General features: G+C 47.1%; 1 protein-coding gene across 3 annotated transcripts in view; it reads right to left on the reverse strand.

Moving 5' to 3' along the window:
- Positions 1 to 3,577: 3,577 nt before the first annotated feature.
- LARP1 (La ribonucleoprotein 1, translational regulator) overlaps positions 3,578 to 17,164 on the reverse strand; it is a 57,455-nt gene continuing 43,868 nt past the window's right edge. For all 3 annotated transcript variants that reach the window (XM_057730234.1, XM_057730223.1, XM_057730241.1), the window contains 9 exons: positions 15,110 to 15,502; positions 14,181 to 14,304; positions 13,855 to 14,060; positions 13,281 to 13,387; positions 12,273 to 12,424; positions 8,730 to 8,874; positions 6,414 to 6,523; positions 6,111 to 6,238; positions 3,578 to 4,608 (listed from right to left, as the gene is read on the reverse strand). In XM_057730234.1, coding sequence (XP_057586217.1) covers positions 4,399 to 4,608; positions 6,111 to 6,238; positions 6,414 to 6,523; positions 8,730 to 8,874; positions 12,273 to 12,424; positions 13,281 to 13,387; positions 13,855 to 14,060; positions 14,181 to 14,304; positions 15,110 to 15,502 — 1,575 coding nt within the window. In that variant the 3' untranslated portion in view covers positions 3,578 to 4,398. The remainder of the gene's footprint in view (positions 4,609 to 6,110; positions 6,239 to 6,413; positions 6,524 to 8,729; positions 8,875 to 12,272; positions 12,425 to 13,280; positions 13,388 to 13,854; positions 14,061 to 14,180; positions 14,305 to 15,109; positions 15,503 to 17,164) is intronic.

Consider the following 17,164-nt stretch of genomic DNA (forward strand, 5'->3'; position numbering starts at 1 on the left):
GGAAAGTGGGTTGGTCTCCTTTGAGCTGCAAGGGATACTTCTGTTTTTCTCTCCCTACTTCAGCTGTTCTGGCATCATGACCACGTGGCGTCTGGGAGGCACAGCGGCACAAGGAAACACTCCCAGCAGGCTGTGGAAGTGCAGTTGAACAAATTACAAATCATCTTCCTCTACCTAGCGCAGCCTGTAGAATCCCTGGCCACTGTCTCCTCCACTCTCCTTTGGCCCCTGAAGGCCACTGGTGGTGTGAAAGTTCCTGCTCACCTGACAGTGTGGAACTGTCTGGAAAACCATTTCTAATGGGATGCTTAAGTTCCAGGCCCAGGAAACAAACAGCTGGCAGTAAATGAGTAAATGAGGCTCATTTTTAGTTTTGTAATTACACCCCGAGGCCAGACCGGCATTACTGCCGCGGGTGCCCGTCGTCGTGGGGGTGCTCATCCTTCCTTCCCTGGCGGCAATCCGCAGGTCTCCGTGGCTGACCTGGGTTCCACGGGGCCAGAGTGCTGGTCCCCCCTTCATACCCTGCAGGGAAGTCTGCTCAGTGAGGAATCACAGCAACTTCTATCTTCCCGGCTGTGTCCTGGCACAATGGCAAGCCACGGCCAGTGTGTGAAATCCTGGAATTCCCCTGCTAGACTGCTGTCACTCTGGTCTGCGGTACTGGCTATAGCTGCCCCACCTCACTTGAGAGACAAGATGGACATGAACTCAAGGCTGGCAGAAGCTCTCCCTAGGAGCTGTGTCAGGAGCCCCTGCCCTGGGCAGACTCCCCGACAGCCAGATGGCAGAGCCCCATAGAGGTTTCACAGGTACATTCCGAGTGCAGGTTCCTCTGGATTTGTAGTCGGAACGCGAACCAGGCTCCTCCCCACACACCTAACAGCTGTACCCCCTCATTGGAGACCAGCCAGGCTTTTGCCTTTTCAAGTTTTTATTTTTATACATTTTTTTGTATTAAAAAGAAAAGCATAATTACCACAAATTACAAACGACTAAAGCAGGACTAGAATAATGAATGAATCACTTCAGCCTGGAAAGCAAATACTCTCAATAATATTAATGTTATAATACAAGCTCATTCAAGTATTTTACATTTTTTTGTCCTTTTAAATGTGATATCCTAGCACATGGTAAAGATAATGTACTATGAGCATAAGGTGGAACCTTCTCCACAAAGCCAGATGACAAGTTTTCCTCTCCAGTCGGAAATGGGCTGTATGTTCTCATCTTCTCTGCCTCTGCCATCAACACGGCTGAAGGAGAGGGTGGGGCTGGGGCAAATCCAGGGACCCTTGCACACAGGAGATACTTGGGGTCCCACTCAGGAGGGCACCAGGTGATCCAGACTACTCTATCCAGGCTTTTGGCAAAAAACTACCCCCACCCTCCCTAGCTGGTCGTCTTCCTTGCCCCTCCTCCCCACTGCCAGGCTTTCTGAGCAGCTTGTTTTTGTAAAATCAATCATCAGGAAAGGGAAAAGAAGAGCTACAACAGAACAAAACAAAAACATAACTTTGACATGTGAGCTCTGCACCTGGATTTGAGCCCAAGGGGTCCAGGCTGGGGCAGGGTCAGGCACTACCAGTAAAGGCACCTCTCTACTGGTAGTGCCTTTACTCCTAGGTGCAGGAGAGAGCGAGAGAAACCTGCCCCTTAGCAGGGCTGAGGTACAGAGACCTCCTGATGTTTGATGCCCAAAGGTCGTGTTGGCATGGACCAATCTTGCAAGGGTACAGGATGAACAGAAGGATTTGGGCAGGCTGTTGCTTTGTGTCTCAGATCTTGGATCCCCATGGAGGATGGTGGGTATGAAGTGGCAAGCCCTGATGTCCTTTGCCACTCCTGGCATGCTTGTCACAGATACATCGGTCCTAAATTCAAGTGTCTTCAGAAAGTGAAGATGTAAACTACTCATTGCAACATTAACTCCAAACATGTTACAAAAAAAGAAAAAAGAACAGAAGAAAAAAAGGAAGGAAAAAAAAGCGGCTCCCCTGCCCTTCCCCAGCCTGTGTTGAGATGAAATCCTCACCTCCCCACTCCAAAGGGGCTTCCTCTTTCTGGGGGTGTCTGTGGGGGAGGATCAGCGAGAGGATGGCAGCCCCCCCAAGTCTGGGAGTAAACTGTAGGTAAGAACAGACTTTCCCCACACCCCCAAGGCTTCCTTGTGCCCCCAAACCCAGCAGAGGACAAACACTGAGGTTTCTGTGGTGCTGGATACAGTACAGGGCCAAGCAACCTGAAGGAAAGAAAGGGGCAATGAAGGGAAGGAGGGAGTCCAGGAGTCCAGTGTCTGGTACATTGTGGGGCAGGCATCAGATCAGGCAGGAAGAGGCCTCAAACCCCACTCTCAGAGCAGGGACCAGACACTCATCCTTGGCTTTCAAGACAACCGGTGCACAGGAACCGAGATGGGCTTCCCCATACTAACTGCTTGGAGGGCAGAGATCAGGGAGGGCACAGGCCAAAGTAATGAGGTGCCCAAGACAGAGGGCAAACCCTTGCCAGCCTGAGATACTCTCTCCTGTTCCCAACTTTAGGGCCCAACAGAGGAAGCAGTTGAAAAGGGCCAAGAAGCGTGAGCACATGACCACCACCATCCCGGGCTGAGTGTGTTGTCATGCCCTCACCCAGCCCCCCTAGCTTTGGATGCCGGGAGACTCCAGCCATTCCATCGTCATTCACAGCCCAAGCCAAGCAGTCAGTGGCTGCAGAAGAGAAGTCAGGTATACTCTATGTCCACATATACCTTCCTGCCGCAAGGCTTCTCCAACTGGCAGGATTCCCCCCACCCTCAAAGCCTCCTCATCTCTCGTTTCCAGGTGGGGTCAACTGGAGGGTGGGCAGAGATGGCTTGCAGAGGGGGAGTGCAAGATGGGGATAACCACCCGGCCCGAAGGAAGCGAACGGCATCTTTCTCCAACTTCTAAGAGACAACGCCTCCTTGAGGTCTCAGAGATCTATCAGGGGAGCGCAAGAAACGTTTCCAAGCCTCAGCCGCCAAGTGTTCACCTCTCCCCTCTGAGGTGGAGGAGACGGTCAAGCTGAGGACAAGGGTGTTCCAGATCCAGGCCAATGCTGTCCTCCAACAGTTTGAAGCAACGTTGGCCTTGGTGTTCCAAGAGTAGGATGAAGGGTGTCACGGCAGGACGGGGCCTGACGTGAGGCAACAGCAAGCAGAGCGAGGACACAACAGTGGCAGCAGTGTACAGACACAGGACGTCAGCTTCAAATGATGCAACAGCAGAGATATTTTGGGCACGGCTCTAATCTGAGCTGCCCCCAACTCTCTTGCCTACAGGCAGGAGGCACTGTACATGCAACTCAATCCAGAGACAGATTCTAGCCAATCCAGCCCAGGCACATCCAGAGAAGGTAGGAGCTCTTCAAGTTGACTCCGCCGAGGAAAACAGGCATTTGGGTATTTCAGATTCCCGCTCCACAGTAAGGCAACTTTTAAAAAAATACTATTTCCAAGAACAAAACAAAAAAATTCCACGGGTAGGGGAAAGACATCGCTTTCTGTGGATTAGGTGGGGGTTTTCTGATGGTTTTTTTGGTCTTTTATGGTCGATTTTGTCTTTTTTTTTTTTTTTTTTTTTCCCATTTTCCCAAGGATGGAAAGGTCAGAGAAAAATAAAATAAATCATCTTTCAATAGTCTTTTCTGGTATGAGCAGCGTCTTTTCTGGGCTGGGGAGTAAGGGGTATGGGGAGAGGGGTGGAGAGAGGCCAAAACCTTCCCCCACCCCGACTTCTAGATCCTTTGGTTTCCTTCTCCCAGAAGATGGCAGAAGGGCATGATGGGGACAGCAGGGAGAGAACAGGCTGATGGCAAGCCCCAGGTGATCAAGGGGCTGGTGCTCATGGGGCCCAGGGACGCTGCCAGAGCCTTCTATGAAACAGTGCTGGGCAATGGGGCCCACAGGCCCTTATTGTGGGCTGCATAGTTGGCTTGAGAGGGAGCAGGAGGCAGCTGTGGATGGGAACCAGGGTTGCGGCCTACTAGCCGCGGGCAGGGCTGCAGAGTGATTTTGGTAATCCAGACGAACTATCAATAATTTAAAACTTGATATATATATAGATATATATATATATATATAAAAAAAAAATTTCCCCCTTTACCCTCCCCCCACTTAGAAGAAGCCAGGATGTGAAGAGTTATGGAGAGAGAAGAGGGAAGGGGTGTGTGGAGGCTCCTGCCCAGGGTACCTCTGATAGCCCAAATGGTGTACACATTGCTACTCAGCACGAAGGCCCATCCTAATGACTACAGGCCTGTTCCTTCTCTGTTCCCTCTCCCGGGACTGGGCACCGCCCCCTTCCCCCCCGCAGTAGACTCTCACCTACCCCCTCTATCCCTTCTCCCCTCCAAACCCCAGGGCTAAAGGGCTTTTCACTTTCCCAAAGTCTGTGTGTCCAAGTGCTGGCTTGTCCATTTAGCATCTTCCCGGATGGGCTGGCCAGTAGGTGGTGTCGGGGGTTGGCTGACCATGGCGGCAGGCCTGCTGGAAGACTGGGAGGGGCACCGCTTCCTGCCCTCACTGCTGCCACCTCCTGCTGCCACTGGGTGTCGCTTGTGGTTGCCCTCCTCACCCATGGGGGGCTGTAACAGAGGAGCGAGTCACAGGTGATTAGGGAGCACTACCCACACCCCCTTCCTTGGCAGAGATGTCTAGAGACCCCTACTTCCTACCTCCCAGCGTAGATAATAGGTTTATAACCCTAAACACTAGTCACCAGTTTTACATTAAGCACATCCACATGCCAAGAGGCCAAGCCTTGTGCTGACTTATGCACATTCACTCACGGGGCCTACACCATCCTTTAATGTAGACATGACCATCTGATTTCACAGATGAGGACAGTGAAACACAGGAAAATAATTTGCCAAGGGTCCCAGAGCCTGTAACTGGTAAACTTGGACTAGGCCCATCTACCTCTGAAGCCCAGGCCTTTATCCACACAAGTTTCTGCTCCCCTTCTGAGCAGGGGTCGCTACTCAGGAGATGGTACATGGAACGTGGCAAGCAAATGCTGAGACACCACCACCCAGAAGGGCCAGATGCTCCTGGGGACTGCCTCATGTCCCTCACGCCAAGAGGACACTGATCTCTTAAGAGTCAGACCAGGATCCAGTCTAGCCTTACCACTGTAACTCCGAGGACACTTCCTTCGCTTTCTGGGCACCAAAGCTGAGCCCTTCTTCTCTACTCCCAACAGATCTCCCTATTCTCTGCTCATGTACTCCCCTCCAAGCCACCCAAAGGAGCAAGTCCTTAAGGATGGAAGACAACGGACTCATCTTTTTGTCAGGACACCTGAGCAGCGCAACAGCGCTGCCACCACCTCACTGGCTGGCCATGGGCTCCAGTTCATCCACTGCTATAGTGACAATAACAATAACCCTGCCCCGCTCCACATTGTAAAGGTTCAATGAGGTCAGTGAAAGTGCCTAGCACAACGTCTGACACACAGTAAACAATGTCAATTTTTTAATAAACGTCAGGACTATTATTTACTTCTATTTGCCCTTTTGCCAAAAGGTTTCAAGGGAATAAGATGACTGGCATATCCCTACTACATTATAAACTCTTTGAAAGAAAAAGTTTTACTTATCTCTGGAGTCCCTGAAGCACCTAGCACAGAAGAGGAACCAGTAGCAATAACTCTGATCCACCACTGGATGTCACTGTTGAGTTATTGCTTCAAGAAGAAGAAGGTGGAGTGGGGAAGAACCGGACAAATTTTATAAACTTCTGGGGTTGGAACAGGTAAAAACATTTACCTTGGGTACTCATCCTGATCACCTCTAACTAGGGCCCAGAAGCAAGGAGGATTGGAGATAAGAGACAAAGAGCATTATGATGGTTTAGCCACATCCACCATGGGAAAGGGAGGGAGAAGCAACCCTACGCCCTCCAATTAAGCCTTTACTGTCCATCTTCGCACACTTTCTGTTTAACAGAGCAACTAAGGCCCAAATGGGGGCAGGAAGGGTTCCTGGGCTAGTGGCACAGCTAGGATCAAAACCCAGGTGTCCTGATCTCTGGTCCAGTTTTCTTTCTAGGACAATCAGGGTGGGACAGACAAGAGACATCCACTCACATCCACTCGGAAGTCTTCGAGACGTCGGAATTTGCCGAGGTATTCTTGAAGTTTGGGGTCAATGTCCAAATTTTTGGCTTTGGAATATTTCAAGAAGGCCCAGAATTTCTCCAGCCCATATAGCTGACCTGCAGGGAAAGAGGAGAGAGAGGTAGAGTGAAGCTTAGCTGCTGAGAAGTTGAGAATAGAGGGGCTCAGGAGAGGGAGGTATGAAATGATACAGACAAGCCCAGGTGGAGCTAGGGGCTGAGAAGAGAAGACTGAGATGACCACAGCTCCCAGAGCCCCAACTCTGACTCTCACCAGCTTCGTAGTCCTTCACGGTTTCCTCCTGAAAGTCCTTAAATATGTCCAGCCGGAACTTCTTTTCCAGGCCATAACTGTAGTATCGAAAAAGGCACTCCAAACCATATCTGTAGCAGAACACAAGTCAATGAAATCTTTATCTAAAACAGGAAATGCACCTGGATGACAGATGGAACTATGAAACAGTTTAAACACATGGATTATTGAGAAAGTGGTAAGCATTTTTTAAGAAGGCTAACATTTAATGCTAGTCTAAATGAATCCAGCATTAAATGTTTGCCTAGGGTCAGCAAACTCAGGCCAAACGAACAACAGCCTCCTGCCTACACCCATTTGACTATGAAGTATCACTGGTTGCTTTCTGCTACAAGAGCAGAGTAGTTGCAGCAGAAACTTTATGTCCCACAAAGCCTAAGACATTCGTTGTCTGTCCCTTATGCAAAGTCTGTCAATCACTGGCATGAGCTCTCTGCAAAGGCATTTGACCACGCCAATTAGTAGGTTTTTTAAAAGTTTTTTTTTAATTAATTAATTAATGAATTAACTGTGGCCACGCTGGATCTTCGTTGTTACTTGCAGGCTCTTTGCTACGCTGCATGGGCTTAGTTGTGGTATGTGGGATCTTAGTTCCCCGACCAGGGATTGAACCCCGGGCCCCTGCATTGGAAGCTCAGAGTCTTAACCACTGGACCACCAGGGAAGTCCCCAATTAGTAGGTTTGTTATTTATCTGACTCAGAAATTTCAATTCTAGGAACATATACCAGGGAAACTACCAAAAATGTAGATTTAGATTTTACAAATGTACAAAATTGCTCATAGCAGTATTATTTTGAAAAATTTAAATGTCTTAGTGAAGCACTTAAAAATCATAGTAACTGTACAACAGAATAATACAATCTATTAAAAATTATAATGGAGGGCTTCCTAGGTGGCGCAGTGGTTGAGAATTCGCCTGCCAACGCAGGGGACATGGGTTCAATCCCTGCTCCAGGAAGATCCCACATGCCACGGAGCAACTAAGCCCGTGTGCCACAACTATTGAGCCCATGTGCTGCAACTACTGAAGCTCACACACCTAGAGCCCATGCTCCGCAACAAGAGAAGCCACGGCAATGAGGAGCCTGTGCACCACAACAAAGAGTAGCCCCCACTCATGGCAACTAAAACGAAAAGCCCGCGCACAGCAAAAAAGACCCAACACAGCCAATAAAATGAATGAATGAATGAATGAATGAATGAATGAATTTAAAAAAATTATAATGGAAATATACACTGATGTATGCTGAGATGTTTACAATATGAAGTAGAAAAGACATGTTTTAAAGTGTTATATGTAGAATGAAACCACTTTTGTAAACAAATATGTAAATTTTATATCTACACACGCACACAAAGTCTGGAAGGGCACAGACTATGTATGTTAAATATATTAACACTGGTTATTTTTGGGAAGTGGGATTTTCAAATGATCTTGTCTCTGTTTCCTAAACTTTTAGCAAAAGGCAGGTAACAACTTCTGTAAGAAGGCAAAAAGATTAAGTATTTTAACAACATGGAAAAATGCTCATGCTTATAAATGATAAATAAGACATAAAAAGGCATTCCTTGCGTGACCTAAATACAGAAACATGGCAGAATATTAACACTGGTTGTCTCTGGACTGAAGGACGTTTTCCCCCAGCTTCTTTAAACATTTCTGTCCTTTTCAAATTGCTTACAGAGAACACATTTTACTTGGGGGGGAAAAAAGTGTCCCTTAAAAAAATTTTTTTTTTAAATAGCAAAATGTTGGAAGCAAAATTTAACTAGGAGACTAAATTATGGTACATCTATACAGTGTAAGACCATACAACCTATAAAAAAGAAGCCATTTATCTATGGATATGGAATGATCTCTAACATACAGCATTAAGTAAAAAAACAAGGTGCAAAATAAAATCTAATAAAGGCCACCTTTTGTGTAAACAAATGGGGTGTGTGTGGGGAGACTACACAGGTCTGTCCTTTCTTATATAAAGCATAGTAATTTTAGAAAGGACTCACAAGATTCTAACAATACTGGTTGCCTATGAGGAAAGGAACTAGATGGCTGGAAAACTAGGGTGAGGAGACTTCTCACTATATAACCTTCCAACTTCTTTGAATTTTGAATATATTACTCATTCAAAAGCAATAATTTTTTTTTTTTTTTTTACAAAGTACATGAAATATATACACAATAGATTTCCAATTACAGTTTTGGAAGTAGAGCCAACAGAGAACCCTCTACCTCCCAAGCATCAACCAGAGTTTTCACTCCAGTCCCACTCACCTGTAGCCTTCTTTGGCATCCTCCAGAGCCAGCTGCTTGAACTCCTCATACATCTTTTTGTTGAAGTGATCTCGGAGGAAGAAGGACCAGAAGCGGAAGAGAGTGTTCATCTCCTGAGACTGGCCAATGCCCAAGCGTTTCCGCTCTGATTGGGGAGGAAGGAGGAAAGATGTCTTTTTAGAGCCAGAATGCCTGTGCTTCAGGGGACAAAGGATCCTGCAGTTCAAAGACATCGATCCTTTCTCCTCCCAATTCCCTTGCTGACCACCCCCCACCTTAAGTCTTTGGGAAGTATTTATTGAGGACTAACTACTCTGTGCCAGACCCTGCTGCTGGACACTGGGCCTGAGCCCCACCCAGAAGTAGGTGGCATCAGCTTCTGAACCAGGTCTTCCTGGTCTAGCTCTCCACCTCAAATGTTACCACTCTCAGTGCAGACAGAACAAAGAGAAGCACCAACAAATAACTTGTGCACTACAACAAATTATATTCTTCATATCATCATTACCAATTATTTCAGGAGTCTTACAATATTAACAAGTAAAAATGGTACCATTAAAAAAATAAATACAACACCAAAGAACAAGAAACAAAAGAAACAAATAGAAAAAGCAGATTATCATTAAAAAATTAAGAACCTGGGGCTTCCCTGGTGGTGCAGTGGTTAAGAATCCGCCTGCCAACGCAGGGGACATGGGTTTGAGCCTTGGTCCGGGAAGATCCCACATGCCACAGAGCAACTAAGCCCGTGCGCCACAATTACTGAACCTGCGCTCTACAGCCTGTGAACCACAACTACTGAGCCCACGTGCCACAACTATTGACGCCTGCGTGCCTAGAGGCCGTGCTCCGCCAACAAGAGAAGCCAGCGCAATGAAGAGTAGCTCCCGCTCTCTGCAACTACAGAAAGCCCGAGTGCAGCACAGAAGACCCAATGCAGCCAATAAATAAAAAAATAAATAAATAAAAAATTAAGAATCTTTGTGCTTCAAAGGACATGATCAACATAGTGAAAAAACAACCCACAGAATGGGGGGAAATGTTCACAAATTATGTTATCTGATAAGGGACTTGTATTTAGAATATATAAAGAATCATTACAACTTAATAAAAAAGACAAACAATCCAGTTAAAAAACAGACAAAGGATCCGAACAGACACTTCTCCAAAGATATACAAATGACCAATAACATATGAAAAAATGTTCAACATTATTAGCTATTAAAACCATATCAAATCAAAACCACAGAAAGTTATCAGTGCACACCCACTAGGACGACTATATTCAAAAAGACAGGCTATAACAAGTGTTGAGAGAATATGGAGAAATCAGAGCCCTCATACACTGCTGTTAGGAATATAAAATGGTGCTGCCACTCCAGAAAACAGTCTTGCAGTTCCTCAAAAGGTTACAGAGTTACCCTATGTTATGACCCATGAATCCCACTCTTCCACTCCAGACACATGAAAACCTATGTCCACACAAAAACGTGTACAGGAAATGTTCAGAACAACACTATTCATGACAGACAAAAAACAGAAACCCAAAATGTCCATCAACTGAGGAACGGATAAACAAAATATGGTATATCCATAGTGGAATGTTGTTTGATAATAAAAAGGAATGAAAGGCTTCCTAGGTGGCACAGTGGTTAAGAATCCACCTGCCAATGCAGGGGACACGGGTTCGATCCCTGCTCCAAGAAGATCCCACATGCTGCGCAGCAACTAAGCCCGTGCGCCACAACTATTGAGCCTGCGCTTTAGAGCCCATGAGCCACAACTATTGAGCCCATGTGCTGCAACTACTGAAGCCCATGTGCCTAGAGCCCGTGCTCTGCAACAAGAGAAGCCACAGCAATGAGGAGCCTGCGCACCACAACGAAGAGTAGCCCCACTCACCACAACTAAAAAAGAAAGCCTGCCCACAGCAAAAAAGACCCAACAGCCAATAAAATAAATATTTATTAAAAAAAAAAAAAGGAATGAAGCGCTGATACACAGTACAACATAAATGAACCTTGAAATTATTATGCTAAGGGAAAGAAGCCAGTCACAAAGGACCACATATTGTTATGATTCCACATATATGAAGAGTCCAGAACAGGCAAATTCATAGAGCCAGAGAGTAGACTGGTGGTTACAGTGGCCTGGGAGGATGTGGAGAGGTAGGGGAATGGGAAGTGACTAGTAAGGGGCACAGGGTTTACTCCTAAGACAATGAAAATGTTCTAAAACAGATTCTGGTGATGGATTCACAACTCTTGAATATACTAAAAGCCACTGCACTGTACCCTTTAAATGGGTGAACTGTATGGTATGTGAACTGTATCTCAATAAAGCTGTTACTACACACACGCACAGAGGGAAGTAAGGTAGATGAACCAAGCATTTAGCAGCCATGTTTTGCTGAATATAAGGGGATTGAGTGACTTAATAACTCTAAGTGAGCATTAACATAGACTTTGAGCATCTTTAGAGACAACCTGACAGAAACCTACAGTTAAAAGGTAAATCAGAAAGAGAAAAACAAATACCATATGCTAGCGCATGTGTGTGGAATCCAGAAAAATGGTACTGATGAACCTAGTGACAGGGCAGGAATAGAGATGCAGACGTAGAGAGAGGACTTGAGGACACTGGGGGGTGGGGGTGGGGAGCTGAGACATAGTGAGAGAGTAGCATTAACATATAAACACTACCAAATGGAGACTAAATAGCTAGTGGGAAGCTGCTACAGAGCACAGGGAGATCAGCTTGATGCTCTGTGACGACCTAAAAGGGTAGGACAGGGAGGTTGGGAAGGAGGCTCGAGAGGGAGGGGATATGGGGATATATGTATACATATAGCTGATTCACTTTGTTGTACAGCAGAAACTGGCACAATATTGTAAAGCAATTATACTTCAATAAAGATTTTTTAAAAAAAGGTTTCTCCTTTTATGATAAAAGGAAATGTGAGAGCATCTAGAGAAGTTCTCTCCTTACATTCCTCTAGAGCAGGGATCAGCCATCTTTTTTCTCTAAGGGGCTGGAGTAAATATTTCAGGCTTTGCAGGTCACATATGGTCTCTGTCATAAATTCTCTCCCTCCCCACCCCACAGCCACTTAAAAATGTAAAAAAAAAACAAAAAAACAAACAAAAAAACAAAACCCCAAAACTGTTCTCAGCTCCAGGGCTGTACAAAGATAGGCTGCTGGTTGGATTTGGTCCACAGGCCATCGTTGTTCCAGAGAACATATGCTAGCTCATGCATATCCTTTTGTGATGCCAGTAGTCTTGCAAGAAACAGGAAAATTCATGATATTTTTTATATCAACAGAGAAAGATCAAGGAACAGGAATGTTCTATGCACCACATTCTTTGTGCCTCCTGTATTCCAAAACTACCTGGCCTGAGTCTAACTTCAACCCTTCTTGCTATAATGTCATGTCACTTCTGCCTCTGAGGTTAGAGAAAACAGTCACCTGCTCCACCAGCCCTTACACTGGATCTAAGTAGTGGCCCAGGAAGCTCAGCCCTCTCCCTCTGTGCTTCTTACCATTAAGGCAGCGCCTACGATACTTGTGGTAGACGTGTTGTGTGAAGCCGTTTTCCTTGAGCAGCTCATGGGAAGGATGTTGGAACTTGGGCAGCGACTGAGGGGTACAGCCATAGCTGCCAACGGCAGGCGTGCCTTCTGAGGGGCTGGAGCTATAGAGACCATGAAACAGACAGTGTCACCAGGTTACCCAGAGCAGCCAGCCATCAGATAGGAGGGGCCCCTCTGGTCCCTGCCAACAGCTAAAATCCAGCCTCTCACAGTGCCACAAAGAGGCCCAGGTGCTGTGCTAGGCCCTCAACTTTAATTATATCCATGGATCTCACTTATTCTTTGTACCAACCTTTGGATGGCCTTTTACAAAGAGGGCACTGGGGCTCACAGAGACTGGGAGTCTTGCCCTGGGTCACAGAGGTAATATTTAACATCCCAGATCTGTACAATGCCCAAACCTGAGTTTTTAGCCATTTATTTATCCTGTGTTAACATTTAACTTTCCTTAACGAGATATAATGGGCTAACCCATCCATATTTTTTCTTAAAACCATGCCTATCTTTGCAGGGAATAGAGTGCATAGGTCAGTGGCTCTCAAACCTTGCTCTGGAACTGAGAAAACTCGGGTCATTTTCCTGAGAATAAATAAAAAGGAATCTGGGCCCTACCCCCAGAAGCTGAGCCAGCAGAGCTAGGGTGGGGTCTAGGGATCTGTATTTTTATTCGACTCCCTAGCTATCCTGAGGGAGGCAGCAGACACTCACTTCTGAAATCAACTAAGCTCTTCTCTTTAGAGAACGCCATGCGGCAGCCACACTTCACACACTTCCCAGGATCTGGATTAAGCTCTCTAGACTACTCCTGGTTTTTTGGATTTGGCTGAGGGCCCCTTTCTTAAATTTGCTTTAACTTGCAGACCAAAGAGGTTCGTTCTCTCTTCTTGGTCCCATCAATGTCATGGGTCTGCTGCCTGCCCTGCAGTCAGCCTGACCTCCCCTCCCCACTGTCCATACCTGATGGAAGCAGTTCGGGGCCTGTGCTCTCGAGAATCCATTACCCAGCCCACATGACTTTCCAAGGGCGGGTTTGAGCTGTGTCTTGTCTTCCTTTTCCGAGGCATCTGCAAAGATCAGTCCAGGATTTCTTACTAATCATATTCATATGACTCTGAGGAGTACCGATCATTTATAGAACTAACATCCCTCTCTAAGTGTGTGTTATCTCACAATTTACAAAGCATTTTTAATATCTATTTTCACGCAAAGTCCACAGCTATAAGCTAGGAGCTGGCATGCCTACTTGACAGGTGAGGAAATCAAGGCTTGTGGGTGACGTGATCTGCCCAAGGACCCACACCTGGTCAGTCCTCCTTAGGCCCTACCATGACTACATGAGGCCACCACTCCCACGCTCAGTCCATCTTGCATATGTGGTCACTCAATCCCAGTGGGCCCACCAGCCTAAGAATACAGAGCAGGAGAGGGATGTGTTGCTTTCTTGGCTCAAGACAAGGGAGAGAAGCAAAGCCCTGGAATGCAGTGAAGTGAGCCCAAGACGCTCAGTGGTGGCTCAGCAGGAACGCCTCACCTTAGCATCTAGCGTCCGACCTTCCTTCACCACTGGATAAAACCGTGATGTCTGGCTTGAGTCTTTGAGCTGTGGTGTCCGGGGAGTGCGGGGGGTCCTGGCGTTACGGTAGTTTGGTGACTCTGGGACAGTGGTTGGTAGAGAGCGGGCAATGGTGGAGGGCTCAGGAGCACCAAACAGCTTGTTGGCCAGGGCATCCGTGGGAACTGCAGAGGCAGAGTGGGGACAGTAAGCACAGGTAGGCCTATGACCGCCTGTCCCTGTAAGGCCTGGCTGAATGGCTCCAGACCCTCCCACCGGCCAGGGTCGCAGGTGTCGTCTCTCACCTTGCTGGAAGCGAGGTGGTCCAGGAGGAACTTCCTGGTTGGGATCCACAGGGGGCTCAGGGGTTAGTGTGTCAAACTGCTCCCGACTGATCATGTTGACTTTCTTGAAATTCTCGACTTCTTGCTGCAGAGGATATGAGATGGGTGGGGAAAAGATGCTGGTAAGAAGACTGCCCTAGCCTGTTTAGGAATCAAGATATGCAGGAAGTTGAAGAGGGCAGCTCCCACATCCACATACATGGAATTCTGGTCCCCAGACTCTCTGCTGCCCCATCACCATGCCTCAACCCCAGGTTCCTGGGCATGTGCATGCTAACTCAGAAGAACTGAGTACTTGCCCAGCTGTCTCTGCAGCAGACTGTGGTCAGGACTCTGGCTCCCCAGGAACCTGCTGTAGACTCCCCTACCCTGACTCTCTTCCTGCAATTCTCTCCTCACCTCCACCAAACACACTACTACTCACTACAGAGGCTCACGAAAGGCCAACAGACCAGCACACATAACCACACTGTAAACACCTACAACACCGGTTTTGAGTGTTTCCAGGCAGCAGTGATTTTTAAAAAAGATGTATCTTTTCTCCATATTCCACATTCAAAGCAGGCTTTTAAACTTTTATATATGTCTAAATATTTAAGAATAGAAATGACAATCCAATCTCGTTCTATTCTTTACAAAAAGTGTCTAGCTGACTTATGACATTAAACATGGATGCTCAAGAAGCAGAGTAATCACCTCTCACGCTGGTAGTTTACAGTGTTTACACATTTCTTCTCATTCTTATGCCCTAGCAGTGTCAATCATCACCCCTTTTTGCTAAATGAGGATGCTAAGGCTCTGTGCCCAAGGTCACACAGCTTGTCAGTCTTCCTGTTCCCCACATTACAGGCACCCTAGGCCCTACTGCCACTGTTACACCCAAGGCTCACCTTGATCTGGGAATACTCAGGTTCAAACTTCTCAGTCCACAGGTCCTGCTCGTAGTAGAAGAGTCCATCGTTAATGACCTTGGCCAGCTCGGCACTCATCTTGGCACGCGAGGTGTGGTTGCCTGTGCGGTCCCCCCCCGGGTGCCGGCGCATATAAGGTGGTGTCTGGGTGACAATAAGGATCTTGTTGACATCCCGGTCATCAATCTCATAGTCAGAGTCCTCATCAGACCAGGCGGTAAAGGTGTTCTTCCGCCCATCCATCTGCTCCATTTCCTCGTCAAACAGGAAATCCAGCTCCTCTTGCTCATCTTGATCCTTGGATATCAGCTGCTGAGAGGGCAGCTGCTGAGGCAGCGTGGTCGGGTGGAGGAACCTGGGTTCCTCTGACTTCTAAAATGGGGGCAGACCAAAGAGAGAGGGAATCACCAGGGAGTCCTTAGACTAGGCTCTGTCGCTGTCCCCTGAGAGAAGCCCTGACGCCTCAACATGGGACTGTTATAACTGTGGCCGGGATAATGCCAGCAAGTCACAGCTGTCAGTCTCGCGAAAAAAGGATGTCCCATAGGAGTCACAGCTCACATCACAGTCATTCACAAACACTGAGATGACAAGTATGTGGGAACTGCACTCTCCTTTACCTAAATATATACCCTCCACAGTATGTGGCCTGTGAGTGGGTACACAAAGAGATTCAACAGGCTGACTCATCCATTTGTCCATCCCCAACATCTCCCAATGAACTGAAGCTTCACCAGGCAAGAACCACAGCTGCCTTGCCTTCCATTAGACTGGGACTTAGCAACAGCACGTGTTCAACTATCTGATAAACTGGCAAGTACCCAATGGTACCAGGCTCTGTATGAAGACCCTAAAAGCAGAATGATGAATAAGACCAGATCCTTCAACTTGGGGAGCTCACTGTTAAGTGGGAGAAAACGTCAACCAACCAACCAACCAACCAACCACAACGTGTTACGGTGAAGACTATAAACAGTCTTCATGGGAGTACATAGGGAGAAGCACTTAAACAACTGAGGGGGGTGGGGGGGGGGTGGGAGTGGGGACAGTCAGGGAATGCTTCCCAGCATTGAGGACGAGAAAGGACGAGACATAAGTAAGCCAGATGAAGCAGGGACAAAGACTGTGAGAGGCAAACAAAACAAAACAAACAAAAACATAGCATGTCCCAAAGGCAAGAGAAAACAAGACTGCTTTTGGCCAAAATAAAGTATTTCAGAGTGCTGATAGGCTGAATTTATCTGAAACTTTGGAGTTAAAGCATCTGTCTACCCCATAGTACATATCTAAACATCAATTCCCTGCTGTGCAAAGAGCTTTCTATATAAACTCTAAACCTCTTCTCTTCTGGAAGGTTCAGTATAGGCCAGGTGGGAGTGGGGGCTCTAATTCTGGAATGGGGGCTAAGCGTGGCTCCGCCTTTCCAAAGCCTGTGCAGTGTGTAGGACTGAACTGAACCTTGTCAGGTCCTTGTCCACTTACTACCTTCTCCTCATGACTCCAGCCTAATCTCTGACACTTTTTGGAAGACCGCAGCCAGGATAGACTAGGAAGTCGGGGTATAAACAAGCAGAGAGGAGGAAGGAGATGAGGGAGGCAGTCACAGTGGTACAACAGAAAAGGGAGCACAGAATTCCACAGACCCAAAGTGCAAGGTCATCTCTGAGGCCTCTTCAGGAGCCCCAGACCAACAAGGTCTCCAAAGAAGGGATGGGAATGGGCAGGTGAATGCAGCAAAAGCCTGCTCCTGGAAAGGGGGCAGCAATTTTAGCTCGAGATTAAAACACGCCTCTTAACAGGGGACTAAACGTGAGCTATTCATATATTGCTTTACTACTTCTAGAGCAATCTAACCCCTCCTTCCTTCTAACCAAAGATGGAGAAAATGAATCCTTGAGCTATTAAAGAAGCTTTCCAAGGTCACCAGCCAGCAATGACAGGAAATCTGTCTTCTAGTCAAGACTCTGTCCAGGCTGTATGTTTGCTCCCTCTCCCTTGCCTCTTCAGAGGGTTCCACAGAGGGGACAGTGAGGA

This window comes from Hippopotamus amphibius, chromosome 1 (genome assembly GCF_030028045.1).
Source record: "Hippopotamus amphibius kiboko isolate mHipAmp2 chromosome 1, mHipAmp2.hap2, whole genome shotgun sequence".
NCBI classification, from domain to species: domain Eukaryota; kingdom Metazoa; phylum Chordata; class Mammalia; order Artiodactyla; family Hippopotamidae; genus Hippopotamus; species Hippopotamus amphibius.